Here is a 13,915-nt window from a genome sequence, read left to right as displayed (position 1 = left end):
ACCTCCCTTTCAAAGTGTGTTATTGATGGTATCAATACTTGTCCTCACAAACTGCGATGCATTAATAACAGTGAGCTAGATAGAAATTCTGGTACAGTTACAGTTTTCCTGAGGTCAGGGTTTGCTGGAGGATGTTCTGGCAGCAAAACGGAGTAGGCTGTAGCTCCCTGATCCGCTTCGGGCGTGAAGCCAGAGAGGTGAAGGTGGATCTGCTGCCTCGGTGCTTCTGGGCAGTCTGACGAGGGGGACCAGCAGAGTTTTGGGCTCCTCCGTTACTTCCTAAACGACTGACCAGAAGGAGCCTTCCTCCGGGTTTGCTCGTGGAAAAGACAAGTGTGGTTTCCCTCAGCGTTCCCACCGCAGACTGCTCTCTCGGGCCGTGGCTTATGCGTTGTAAGACTTCGGGCCCACAACGTCTTGGTCTGTCACACTTATTCGGCCTGTCTTTACAGAAATAAAGCTCCAGCGCCCCACTGCTTTCGGTCTGTAGGAGCTACTTCCCAAGCGAGCTTAAACGCACCTTTGAGGGCTGTGGGTTTTGTGGGTGTGCTGAGGCACCCTGTTCCCGCTGCTCCCCCCCGGTGTCCCACAGGCGTAACCGCGCTTTTTCAGACCCTCTTCAGCGCGGGCCGCGCGCAGATGTACCCCCCGTCCCCCCGGCAGCGCTCCCACACGGCGCTTCCCGCCCGCCCCACCCGTCACCGACGGGTGGCTCCCCCTGGCGGGCGGCGGGGCTGAGGCGGCGGTGCCGCGCTTCCGGGCGGCGGGGCTTCCGGTGCCGGCTGAGGCGATGGCGGCGGGCGGCAGCGACCCGCGGGTGGCGGATGTGGAGGAGGACGCCTCGCAGCTCGTCTTCCCCAAAGGTGCGCGCCGCGGGCCGGCCGCCCGAGCCGGGGCGGCGAGGGGGCCGTGGGCGCCGGGCCGGGCCGGGCGGTGGTGGGAGGCTGGCGGCGGCCGCTGGGCAGCGCGCGGAGCCCGCGGGCGCCTCTGAGGGAACGAGCTCTCCCTGTCCCGCGGCGCCGGCCTCGCCGAGCGGCTCCGTGGACCGGGGCGCTGCTCAGCCGCCAGACCGCCCCACCGGTCACGAATACACCAGTTACACAGCCCCAGATGTGAAAAATCAGGGGTAATAAATCATATATGTATTTAAGGAACCGGTGACTGCTGAAGTATGGCTGTTCTTACTCATGCGGCGCACTACATATACGTACAGGAATAAAAAATTCTTCTTCGTATGAGGTTATAGCAAGAAGATTCTTGATTTTTCATGTAGCTATTACTTTTTAATCGATGTTTTCTTGACGGTAGGCTAATGCAGCATTTTTGGAAACCAGCCATCCAGAGCCTGAATTGCAACTAGGGACACTAACAGTCTGTGTATTTCTTTTCAGAAAACTATTCAGTATAAATTCCAGAGCTGTATTAATTTCTTAGAGCTGCCCTGGAAGAGGACAAGAAAAAAAAAGGGGGCTCGTGCTGCATTTTTTAACATAGTTCTGAAAGACTGGGGTTTGGATGTTTTTACACTAAAATCTATGGCCTACCCATGTTCAGCCCAAGTTACTTTACTGCTCCATGCAAAATAAAAGTTGCCAGTCCCTTTTTAGCACTGCCCTGTAGCTGACTGCTTTTATAAACAGGGCTGAAGGGCACCCAGGGATGCCATCTCTGATCCTGCTGCTTTGAACGGCTCGTACTGCTGATGTTGAAAGACCTTCTTGTTATTGGAATAAATACAGTGATGATTATGATGACGATGAACAAAACCAAGGGGAGTTGGCTAAAAAGGGGGGAAAAACCTATTAAGATTGGTTAGAATGTTTTTTTTCTGATAATAATAAAGTTAAGTGGGTCAGGACTAGAGGAAATGGCCTCAAGTTGCGCCAGGGGAGGTTCAGGCTAGATATTAGGAAAAAGTTCTTTACTGAGAGAGTAGTGAAACATTGGAATAGGCTGCCCAGGGAGGTGGTAGAGTCAGCCTCCCTGGAGGTATTCAAGGAGCGTGTGGATGTGGCATTGTGGGATGTAACTTGATGGACATGGTGCTGTGTGGTGTTGGGTGGGTTGGTTTTTGGTGTGTTGTGGCTTGTTGTTGTTGTGTGGTGGTTGTTTTTTGTTTCTTTTTTTCCAGGTTGGACTTGATGATCTTACAGGTCTTTTCCAACCGTAGTGATTCTGTGATTCTGTAATTAACCTTTCAAGTAAATGAAGCCTTCTCTAAAATACTCAGCAGCATCCACATTTACTTTAAGAACTTCTAAAGGCTTCTAAAGACCATAGATGCCAGTTTTGAATTTTTTTAATATTACAGTTCTAAATGTTTTTTTCTAAAACAAGTCATACATTACTTAAGTTCTGCCAAAAATGGGTGAAGAAAACATATTGCAAAAATGTGACAAATCAGAAGGTTAGGGCTGCAAATGTAAAATGTGTGGTCAAAAAGACAAACACATTGGATTGTCACTTAAAATGGTGTAATTTTTGTCAGCATTTTCAATATGAAGTGCTGCCCAATCATTGGTAAAAGGGCTTGCACAATTACAGTGAAACACATTGTTCATTTCCTTATTGCCCAAAGCTAAATTTATGTAGAAAACTTCTGTAAGTGGACTTTTTCATCCATGCTTTACCTTTTTTGTGCTGATGTTCACTCATTCAAATGCAGAATTTGAAACTGCGGAAACTCTTCTAAATTCAGAAGTACATATGCTTCTTGAGCATCGTAAGCAACAGAATGAGAGTGCAGAAGATGAGCAGGAGCTTTCAGAAGTCTTCATGAAAACCTTGAACTACACAGCGCGCTTCAGCCGCTTCAAAAACCGTGAAACCATTGCCAGTGTCCGTAGGTGCGTGGAAAAGTTAGGGTGTAAGACTATACTGGAGAATTTGGTGTGTAATATTGATGTTGCTTTATGAAAGTACAGTTTAGTGGTGTTTCCTGATCTGTGCTATAATTCTGAATCTTGTCTTTCTGAAGAGGCCAGAAATTTGATCATAATTCGTCACGGAGGGTGGTACTTTGTCTAGGTCAAGCCTTCTGAACTGGTTTGTTAACAATATTTAAGTGACAGCTGACTGCAGTAAATGGGAGGATTTTCTAGACTTTGTAGAGTAATTCTGGGGAAGTGGAGTTAACAGATGTGACTTTTTTTTTCTCTATGCAGTTATATAATGAATCTTTCCTCCTGAAAAAACATTCACTTCAGTGCCAAAAGCAGAGTGAAAAAAAGATATCTATATGGTTTGGTTTATGCCCTTTTGTATTTCTAGCTTTCTTGTAATTTCACCAAGTTACTGTCTTTCCTTACAGTTTGCTGCTCCAGAAAAAGCTCCATAAATTTGAACTGGCATGTTTGGCTAACTTGTGTCCTGAGACAGCTGAAGAAGCAAAAGCTTTGATTCCTAGGTGAGCGTTTATATATTGTAAAAGGACTGCCTTATACTTTCTGGTGACCTAAAGCCGGCTATGGGCAGATGCTTTTTCTTCAATCCAGCTCTGTTGATGGAAAAGCTTTTGGTCTCGGTCTTTCTTCACCTACCCATTGGTCTGACGGTGAGGCAATCTTTGTACGTCTCCCTAATGACACTTCTGACATTTACTGGATTAAGTGTAAACAGCTTAAATTGGGTGTGTTAAGTGTAAACAGCCCACCCAGCTGTGTTTGGGGTTTTTGGGGGGTTTTGTGTTTTTTTTTTTTTTTTCCTGTTGGAGGAAATGACATTGCTCCTATGAAGTGTTTTGTGGACAATGTACAGGGGAGCAGTAACTTCTTTGTATCTTGATCTGTTACCTCATGCCCGGAGATAGAGGAGAGAACGAAACACTCACCTGAATTACAGTTTCTTCCGTGTATGCTAAGATTTCGTAGCAAGACTGGACTGGCATATGAGCATGAGGCTACATGGACTTAATTTAGAGGTCTATTTAAACCTGCACCTGCCTTGCCTTTTTGATAAAACGTTTTGAAATTATTCAGCAGAAAGTTCTGGGAAGGATGGAGTTTTGTCATTTTGAGGAGGCACTGCATGGGGATTAGAGTGGTACAGTAATGTTATAGATGGTGCCTGCTGGTACCTTACAGGTGAGTGATGATGGTGTTGAGACTGACGGGAGAGAATTATGGCTGTCTGAAATGAATCCGGGGGGAGATTATTTCTGAAACCTTTAACGTATCCTCATTGTTCTTATCTTGCAGCCTAGAGGGCCGATTTGAAGATGAGGAATTACAGCAGATTCTTGACGACATCCAGACTAAACGCAGCTTCCAGTATTAAGGTTAACCCTCAAGCCCTTTATCTGAACAGAAAAACCTGGGAACTTTGTTTCTCAGCCCTCTGGACCAATCCAGCTCCCAGTTAAGTAAGGGGAGTTCTGGATACAGGGTGCTCCAGGGCTGTGTCATCCAGGGGTGCATTCAGACTGGAGACCAGTGTCGTCCTTTTGGTTTGTTCCATGTGTATGTTGGTAAGGACGCCTGTATCGTGAGAGCCAAAGAACCTGAAAAGCCTTTTCCCAATGGCTCAAATATTTGTTTCTTCCAAATCCCTCTCCCCGATTTGGGAATTTTCAACATGTTTCTGTTTTGTAGCAGAAATGTAGATGTGACTTTTTTTTTTGTGAACTTCTAAAAGAGATGGAGAAACTTGTTCTTCACTCTCAGAAAGTTTAGTGATGGGTGGCATCAATTTCTGTGGTGGCTTTTTTGTTTGTTTTTTTATTGTTTGATCAGCACAGTGGATTTTTACAGCTTCAGTAATTTTCTATTGTTTAGTGTAAATTAAAAGATTTATAATTAAGGCTGTGTGTTTTGTAAACATTAGATGCATATTATGATTTTATTAATGAGGACTTTTTTGATAAACAGATCCTGTGATTATTAACCTGTGTGGGACATCTGGGAACTCCACGCGTGCAGTAACATAAGTGCAATTTAGGACAGGTCAGACAGAAGCTTTATTAACTATGGTCATAGTGAGAGGACATTTGGGCAGCATCTCCCCCTCTGCTCCCCTGTTCTCTGCCAAGTGATCGCAGACACCCAGCCTATATACCGTTTCAGAAAAGAAAAAGGTGAGGAAAACCAATCATTTCAATGTTAACAAAGCCGGGTGTCCATCCTGGGGAGGGATGGACTCCTTAGGTGGCTTGCTCACTGTCACCATTCTAGGAAGGAATCAGGCAGTAAATAACGTGACACTATGGAGGGATGCCTCGTGGTGGAGCCTGTGGGAGCGGCACAGCCGGTATGGTCTTAGCTCAGAAGTGGGGAGTTGGCAACAATCACAGACTGTTAGCTTTTAGTTGAAAGCAGTGTTCTTTTAGTTAGGGTAAACTTCTTGGCCAGCCCGCTCAAATCTTAAATATTAGTAATTTCACCACACACCTGGAAGAAGGGAATTTTTGCAGGACAGAACAGCTGGGACAAAGAGGCAGGTGGGTGTGTTAAGGCACTGCTTGTGATAATAAGCAATAGAGTTTCACTGATGTTGCAGAAGGGAAAGAAATAAGGTATTATTTCAACTCTTTCTGGAAACTTAATGTAGCTGCTGTGCTGGAAGGCTAAGCTGGTCTATGACAACCGGTTGGGCTACCTCAGCTGAGGCACGTTACCTCAAATAACATTTATTTCTGTGCTTTAGTGGCATTATATCTCCTGCAAGCCAATAAACCAGACATGCCTTTCTAATTAACCAGAGTAACTTTAACTGGATCAGGATAATTATAACTAAAGAACAAAGATAAAAGCAAGGTGGCATGGTGAATCTTTATTTTATAAAGGTTAGTGACTCCTTTTGATACGGGATAAGCTTTCCAGTAGCTGCTCCCACTGTAACTCAGTTTCCCCTATGAAATGTTGCTGTTCAAGCAGCTTTAAGACATTTTCATCTTTTAAATACACAGGCTCTCATACCTTAATGAGAACTCATTTTTATTAAAGAACCCCAACACTCTAGACCTCTTTACCTACACTTCTGGGTAAAAGGATGTGATAATTACAATTGGGAGGCATTACTACTTGTTGATACCTTTGTAAGCTAACATAAGGCTCCGGAGGAGGAGTGTAACAGACTTAGCCATCTTAAAGTGATCTCAGCAGATTTGCACCACCCTCTACAAATAGATAATTATGAGCATTGAGATTAGTTGCTCTTGACTGTTGTGCTTTGAAACCCGGTAATCAGGACAGGGAAGAGGAAGGGAAGATGTCCAAGGGAATCGCGCAAGGTGCGATTCTGTCATAGCACCTGTTTGGTGAACACGTACGAGTATTAACATGAAGCAGTACAGAAATACAGAACTACACGAGAGGTGCAAGGCGATGCGGTTTGGAAGCGGTATTTTGTCCAGCTGCCGGTACTACCCGTTTTGCAGAGGCTGGAGCCAGCAGAGACGGTGGCAGAGGCCTTGTTGCCCACAGCGTCGTCAAAGCACAGGCCCAGGGGAGACAGCGGGGGGGCCCGGGGACGCAGCTTCCCCGCCACGGCGGGTTCATGGGTTGAATTTTGGTCATCCTTTTCCCCCAAGAAAACGCCACAGGGGCAGCGAAACGCCTCCGGCACCGCACCCCCTCTCCTCAGACCCGACCCGCCCCCCGCCAGCCTCCTCGCCTCTCAGTGCGCATGCGCGCACCTCTTCGCGCCTCCACCTTCGAGGGGAAGGGTCAGGGGGGCGCCGGGCTTCTGGCAGCGCAGGCGCAGGTCGTGGCACGGCGGGAGGCTCGCGGAAGCAGCGCGCGCCCTGCCCCGCGCGCCTGCGCACTGGCCGCAGTCTTCCAGCCGCCGTGCCCCCGCGGGCGCTGGGACCGCCTCTCGCGCAGCTGAGCGTGTTGACGTAGGCGCGTGCGCCGCCCGGTCGCTGGTGGGGGAAGGAAGATGGCGGCCTGCCGCGGTGGGGGCTCGTGAGGCGGCGGCTTCCGGGGCCGGAGGGACGAGGCGAGTGGTGAGACGACAGGGCGCGGAGTCGGGGTACGAGAGACCGGCTGGACGGTGAGTAGGGCTCGGTGCTAGGGCCGCTGGCGGGGCGGGCGCAGGGGTGAGCAGCCTGGGAAGTGCGGCTGCCTCCGCCATTTTTAGGCCGCGGCCCAGAAGCGGTGCGGCCAGGGCCGGGAGGAGGCTGAGCCCTGGCGCGGCCCACCAACGGCGCGGGGTGGGTGCAGTAGTGAGGGGCCGTGGGGCTGCTCGGGCTGGGAGCGCCGTCGGGAGCGGGGGGCCCAGGCCTTGTCCGCGGGATGAGCTGAGCGCAGGGCCCAGCTCCGCGGCGCCGGGCCCGTGGGGTGGAGTGTGCTGGAGGGCTGAGGTGGCGGCGAAAGCTGGGGCTGATAGCAGGCGGGTGGTCCCCTGATTGCTGCATAGGTGTCTGGTCGTGGCCTCTCCGAGCCTCTCAATCTTGTCTTTTTCTACTCCGTTGTTTTTTTTTTTTTTTGTACAATATTATTATTCTTACCTCCGCTTTGGATTTGAGCAGAGGTCGGGTTGTGACTGCTTGAAGATACGGCTTGGGAAGCCCTGGCCGTTACAGGTAGATACAACCATGTGTAGCAGACACTTGCTTATTCTGGAAGGGTGGATGTATTTAATGACGTTGTGGTGGTACGTTCCACTGATTGAGACTCACCAGTCTACGATTATGACATGGGTAGAAACCTAGGTGACCTGTTAAATTCGAAAAAATACTTCAGCATTTTTCGTTGGAGAGAACTCATTGAAACTCATGCCTTCTTGAAGATGGATGTTATTTCTCTCTTGCTGACTGTTAGCTTCTTTGTTATGAGTAGATAGCTGTATGGTTTCAAATACAGTATTTTGAAATAGTGATATGAATTTGGGCAGATCTGTTGGTCTTAGAAAAGTTATCACAGGTAAGTAGTTATGTACTCTACTGGTTTTGTACCTCATTATATGCTTAATCGTAATTTGTGAGTAGTATTTGGGAATCCGTTTTCCTGTGCAGACATTAGTCCCGCATCCTTCTCCTTGCAACAAATATTTATCCTCTTATGCTTTTCTTAACTCAAACTGTTCTATCCTTCCTTTAATACAGGCAGCACTATGTATATATTTGTCAGAGTTTATAATATGCAAACAATATTGTGTCAGTGTACTTCAGAGTTCCCTCCTCCTCCTGAATTCTTTATCAGCTAAGCCGGCTTTTACTTCTCAACAGTTTGCTGCAATATTCTGCCATCATCTTTAATGTAAGACTATATAATCATAAAACATATTTCAAAATCTGGTTCTTAACATCTTGTTCAGTTGTGCTATAGTATTTCTAATGGGAAGATCTGAACACGTAGTTAAAAGTCGTCTTATTTAAACACTCTCAGCATGATAAGAAAAATCTGGCATGTCTTTAATTGCTTTGCTATTAAAGTTTTTGGATTTCTCTGCCCAACTGCTCTACAGTTTAGAAGGTAAGCTTTACATGACCTTCCTGCATTTGACTGTTTCAGAAGTGGATGGAACTACCAGATAATATTAAGAGCATCAATTTTGAGAAATAAATAGTGAAAGATGGGGAAAAAAACAAATCTCTCTGAGAATGTTAGGTGCTAGTAACTAATGTAAGTTTAATACTCTACACTTACAGCTGCTAAAACCTTTTAACTTAAATGTCAGTCACTATAAACAGGTAAAGTCTTTGCCTAAGTGTTGGTCCTCCATTGAATCCTTGCAGCAGTAAACATTAGACTGTTTGGACCCCTGGAATTTAAAATTTCTCATCAGTTTTGTATTCCTGTTAGCAGCAGAGGTTAGCACAGGAAGTAGTAGCGTAGTGATCCTAAATTGCATTTGAGACAGAGGTACTAGAAAAGCCTTTTGCTGCAGCAAAGAGAGGCCTTGATCTGAGGAGGGGATGAGAAAGCTTCTGTTTTGTTCCCATCCCTAGCAGATGTCTTAGTCTTCTGACTCACCTGAAAAAAAATATTGTGGAAAAGATTTTTGGTTGAGCAGGGATATGAAAGGAGTACCGTTTAACTTTTTACTGAGATGATTCCATGCAAAATATTTCACTTTTTGCATCTGCTAGCCACAGGGTTGGTATCTAGGGAATTTCCATAGTTGGTTCACTAGTGCTGGAAATAAAAATAATTTTAGCCTTGCCCAGGTGTTACTCTAGCTTATAATTTAGAAAACTACTCATATCTTTGTGCAGGTTGTAAAAACAAACTGAAAACTTTCTGTAGTGTCTTTGTGAATTTTACAAAATTTGTTCTTTGTTTTGCTGTATTTTAATTCCTGATATTTTATCATTTTGTTACCAAAAGTTTTATAAAAAGTGAAAATAAAGATATTAGGATTGGTTGGTATAGTTATTGAAGAAATGTCATTGATAAGTAAACCTCAGTTAAACTGAGCATTAGTGGAGCTTAATGGTGGGGAGGCGGTACAGTAAAGATCTTTCAAAAGATTAAAACCTTAAAATATCCTTAGTTTTATTCTCTTATCATAGAGAATCTCTGAAAGTAAGAGCGAGAAACAGACTTTTTGATAGCTGAATAGTTCTTTGCTTGTATTTTGGTATTAATTTCGCTTCAATTTAGAGCATACATGATACCATATTTTTAAAATGGTGCTAAACTTACCAGCAATCCATTTTTGCTCACTAGTATTTAAAAAAATTACTTGGTGTTTAATAGAATGTCATTTCTGGTTCAACCAGCTCTCCACATTCAGGCTGGGTGTACCAATCATTCTGTTGTGAAATGTGAAATGTGATATGAAGTATATATTTACCAGGAAAGAAAGTAAGCTAGTCTCTCTTCTGTTGTGCAATATTACTTTTGATAACACATTTAGCATGAAAACGGTGCATGCATGGCGATGTGAATTACTGGTTAAAATTTTTCTTCGGTTTGTGGTGATATAGATTAAAGTTTATGGTGGGAAAAGGTAAGGCCTGAATGTGTTGTAGCATAGTAGAAGCCTGCGTTTTTATGGAGGTTGTAGTTAGAAAAATGACTCAGTATTCCAGCCCTTCATTGTTTGCTTACTTTAAAAGGTTTTATTTCAAGCTTCTTATCCCTTGTCTAAATGGGACTTGATTTAAAGAAGAAAAAAAAAACCTGAAAGCCAAACAAAAAACTAACCTGGAAAGAAACATAAAAACTGTACTTTGTAATAGCTTAAGCACAAGTCAGAACATACGAGTTTAAATCTACTACTGACTTGAAACTTTCCCTTGAGCCATTATACTTTTTTGGTACAGTTCCTTGTTACTTACTTAGAGTGATCGCAGTTAAAATTTGTAAGGCATCCTCTGAATGTGGAGGGATACTAGAGACCAAATTATTTTACGCTTTGAAACTAAGCTAACTGGTATTGTTTCTGTTTTACCGCTGCACCAAATTATAAAATGTAAGAAGTATGGTTCTGTGTAGGAAGAATGGCCGTGATAAACAGAACCCAGTTTATCTAGGAAGCTATGTACTTGCTTTTTACTTGAGGGGGGGAAAAAAAAAAAATCACCAAACCCTGTTCATTAAGATACCATGTTGAACAGGAATAATGAGTGCCAACTTCCATAATATGGGATAATCTTTAATGCTGAAAATCCATGTAAATATACTTTAAAGATTGAAAAATGTACCAAGTGTAATAATAATGAATTGTACTGAGTAGGTTGCACTGAAGTCTTATCAGGAATTGAGGGTTCTGTTCTAAGCAGTTTCAAGAGCCATTGCTTCTATCACAATTTCTCTCAGTTGTAGGAAGAAAGACTTGCTCTATAGTACTAAACTTTACTGTTGACTAACCCTGATAAAACTTTTGTGTTGTACACAAGTGTTGTTTCAAACAATTACATGGAAGTGTTCTTGTACATAGAATATAAAAAGTATAAGCAATTTTTCACATTCTTCAGACACAAATTAAAACATCTCTTTCTCTCTGGGCACTTACATGCTGCAACAAATAACCCTGGTACATTTTTGTCTATCAAAAAAGGAGTTAGAAGATTATCTTCAATTTAATTTTTCTTTTAAACAGGGTATTTCTCCACACACTTGTTAAATCTGAACACTTGTTACTTTCTATTTACTTTTAATTAGTGAGTTAATTTTGATACGAAGAACAACAACATGCTTTTCATGAGCTCATTGCTGTTATTTAATTGGTCTTCACTATAATGAAATGTGCTGGTTCAAAAAAAAAAAAAGTTAACTGTTGAAGCTTTGAAAATGTTACCAGTGGAGTTATAAACTTGATGTAACCTAGAATTTTTAGTTCTTTTAAATAATTAAAATCATAATATTCTGTTGCCTGTCTTATCTTGGTACCAGAGTTCATACAATGGTGCAGGCAGCTGTACAGGGGGACCCTTTCTGTGAGCAGAAGTACTATGTTTGTTTTTAATCTGGCTCAGTTTTGTGTTTTGGCCTGTGTCGTAGAAGCACTGGTCCTGGAACCGGTGAGGCGGTAGGGAAAGAAGAGGTGATGGGAACTATCTGTGTCTGCCATAGCATTGACTTACACTGCACTGAGTGACTGTAACCACGTGTTGAGAGGAAGTATGCTCTGTTCTTAGTTAATACAGCAGATATATCAGCTCTTTATAAAATACATCCCTAAATGTTTAAGATAATTTCTATTTAGTACCAGGTTCTAATTTAAGGTAGTTGGTCATGAAGCTGAATTTAGATTGCTTTTAGTCACTCACCTGGAACTCTACCCAAAAGTGAGTAACCCTGAGTTGAACAGTGTGGCAGTATAGGCCAAAAGCAGTTTTGCAACTAAAAGTGTAGATGTGTTGACACTGATCAGTTCTTTATATTAGTGTTTTATACCCTTCAAGATGAGCACACAGATACTTAAAATAATCTGTGTTTCTTGGGTTTAAGCATTTGAGGGTTCCTTTAAATAATTTTCCCAAATCCAAAAGAAACATGATACAAAAGAATATGTTAATGTGTCCTTTTTTTAAAGGGAGGCCAGAGGCTGGATGACAAGGAGTCTGTAGTATTTTTGGGTTTGGTGTAGTTCTCGTGTTCATTATGAAGTTTTGGCAACTCAGTGATTTGTATTTTAGCATGGGTGTATGAGTATTCATCCACAAATTTGGGTCTGGCAGGAGCTGCACTTTGAGTTGTACAAGTAGTACCACAGCTCCAGCTGATGCCAGTGCTTGACTTACAGCCTGAGGATGGCATAATGGTGCAGCTCTACCCTGTCCAGCGTACATTTGCGGTCATCTGCAGGCATTGCAGACCGAAGTGGTAACTTCCCCTGCTTCTGGTCAATTGTTTTTTTCTCCTGTGTCAGTAGAGGCATTCCTGGAACTCTGTAGTCAGCTGGCTGAGAAGCTGTTCTAGGTTTTGACTAACCTTAACAAAAAGGGTCTGTTAACACAGAGCAGTTTTTTAGGTGGATGGCCAGTGTGGTCATCAGATGTTCATGTTGGCTTAAAGGAGGGTTCATGTAGGACAGGAACACACAATTAGGGTCAAAGCAGGACTGCTTTTTTTGGTGTCAGCAGTTTTAGGTTGGGTTCGGGTCGCTATGGAACTTGATTTCAGCAATCCTCTAGACTCTTCCAACAATGCTGGAGTTCACTCAGTACCTATTGCTGCAGTTAAATTGTGTGATCATGATGAGCAGTCGTGCTTCCTACCGTCGTCCTCCTTCCCCCAACCCCAGTAAAAATCACCAGTTAACTTTGAAAATGCCTTTCTTCCTATTGGGGCATGTTTATTAAGCAAACCGGTACACTTCTTTGCAGAGACTAGTGAAATTTTGTGATTATATCACAAGAAAAAATATAGATTGCCCAAATTTGCAAGTAGGAGGACTGCAGGCTGAGTAAGTGTTAATATAGTATGTTCATTCTGTGATGTTTGCACTGTTCCTAAATTATGCAGTTTGGAGTTAAATTCGTAATTGAGTCAGTCATCAAACGATGTTTTGCAATCTTTTTCTACTGGTGGATGCAAATATTTTTGTCTCCTCAGCAAATTTAAGCCCAATAAATAAACAAACTAAGTATTTCTAATAGTATCTTTTGTAGGCTCTTGACTAATGTAATAAACCACAGCTGCCAAGCTTTCTGTACAGTAAGATGAAAATACTGACCTAGAACTGTTGACTGAAGTGCTGCTTTTGCCAGGAAAGCTTGCTGATATTCTCAAGGCAGGCCATATGAAGTAGGAAAGGAATGCCAAGGGATTTTAGACCTTTGGAGAACTCTAGTTTTTAAAACTGAAGCTCCCTGGTGACATGTGTTTCTACTGAACTGTCATTCCCATGGGGAGCTTGATTCTTCCTGTAGTTGGTGAAAATCTTATGCTAGATCCTTGCTCTTTGAAAGGCTTTGCGTGGGATTGATGTATGTCAACTTGAATTTCCTCTACTGAAAAATGTAGTGGTAGAGAAGATGAATACATGCTTTTATTGAACAGTAGTAAATGGTCAATGTGAAGGCGATTTACTAAAGAAGCTTAAATGTGATCATTGAGCAATGTGTGTATATATATATTCATAATCATATACAGGCATTTGCATGCCTCGTAATGCACAAGGGAAGACCATAAAACTTACGTTCCTGGAAGAGTTGTCTGTGTGATTCCAGTTAAAAGCAAGTGTATTTCTAATTAATTTTCAGTTGTGTGAGCAAGTGGTATATGGATCAGCCATCAATTTAGAAAGTGTTCTAGTATTGAAGGTTCTTTTATATAGAAGAATCTCTACGTTGACTGTTTTAAAATAGGCATGTTTCTGACAAAGCTTTTGGAACTGCTTGAGTGATACTATGTAGACTTTTAAACACTGAGAGTTTAAAATTACAATAGTTACCAGTTTATTTTTTCTTATTGTAAGTTTGTTCCTCATTGTATTAAACAGTTTCTAGGCTAATCAGTAGCAAACAGGGATTATGCATTGATCTTCCACACCAAACTGTGGCAAAAGAGTAGTTTGCATATAC

General features: G+C 43.0%; 2 protein-coding genes across 2 annotated transcripts in view; both read left to right on the top strand.

Annotated features, from left to right (window-relative positions):
- The first annotated feature begins 790 nt into the window (after nucleotides 1-790).
- POLR2D (RNA polymerase II subunit D) lies at nucleotides 791-4,806 on the top strand. The gene is made up of 4 exons (XM_059822796.1): nucleotides 791-863; nucleotides 2,666-2,846; nucleotides 3,311-3,406; nucleotides 4,197-4,806. The coding sequence occupies exons 1-4, from the start codon at nucleotides 791-793 to the stop codon at nucleotides 4,273-4,275; spliced, it is 429 nt and encodes a 142-aa protein (XP_059678779.1). The 3' UTR covers nucleotides 4,276-4,806.
- A 2,106-nt stretch (nucleotides 4,807-6,912) lies between these two features.
- Nucleotides 6,913-13,915, top strand: part of WDR33 (WD repeat domain 33) — a 72,108-nt gene continuing 65,105 nt past the window's right edge. The window contains exon 1 of the mRNA XM_059822389.1: nucleotides 6,913-6,987. The gene's annotated coding sequence lies outside the window, so the exon portion shown is untranslated. The remainder of the gene's footprint in view (nucleotides 6,988-13,915) is intronic.

The sequence above is a fragment of the Gavia stellata genome, chromosome 11, assembly GCF_030936135.1.
Source record: "Gavia stellata isolate bGavSte3 chromosome 11, bGavSte3.hap2, whole genome shotgun sequence".
Classification (NCBI taxonomy): Eukaryota; Metazoa; Chordata; class Aves; order Gaviiformes; family Gaviidae; genus Gavia; species Gavia stellata.
Note: the sequence above shows the minus strand (reverse complement) of the source record. Positions and strands in the feature narration are given on the sequence as shown.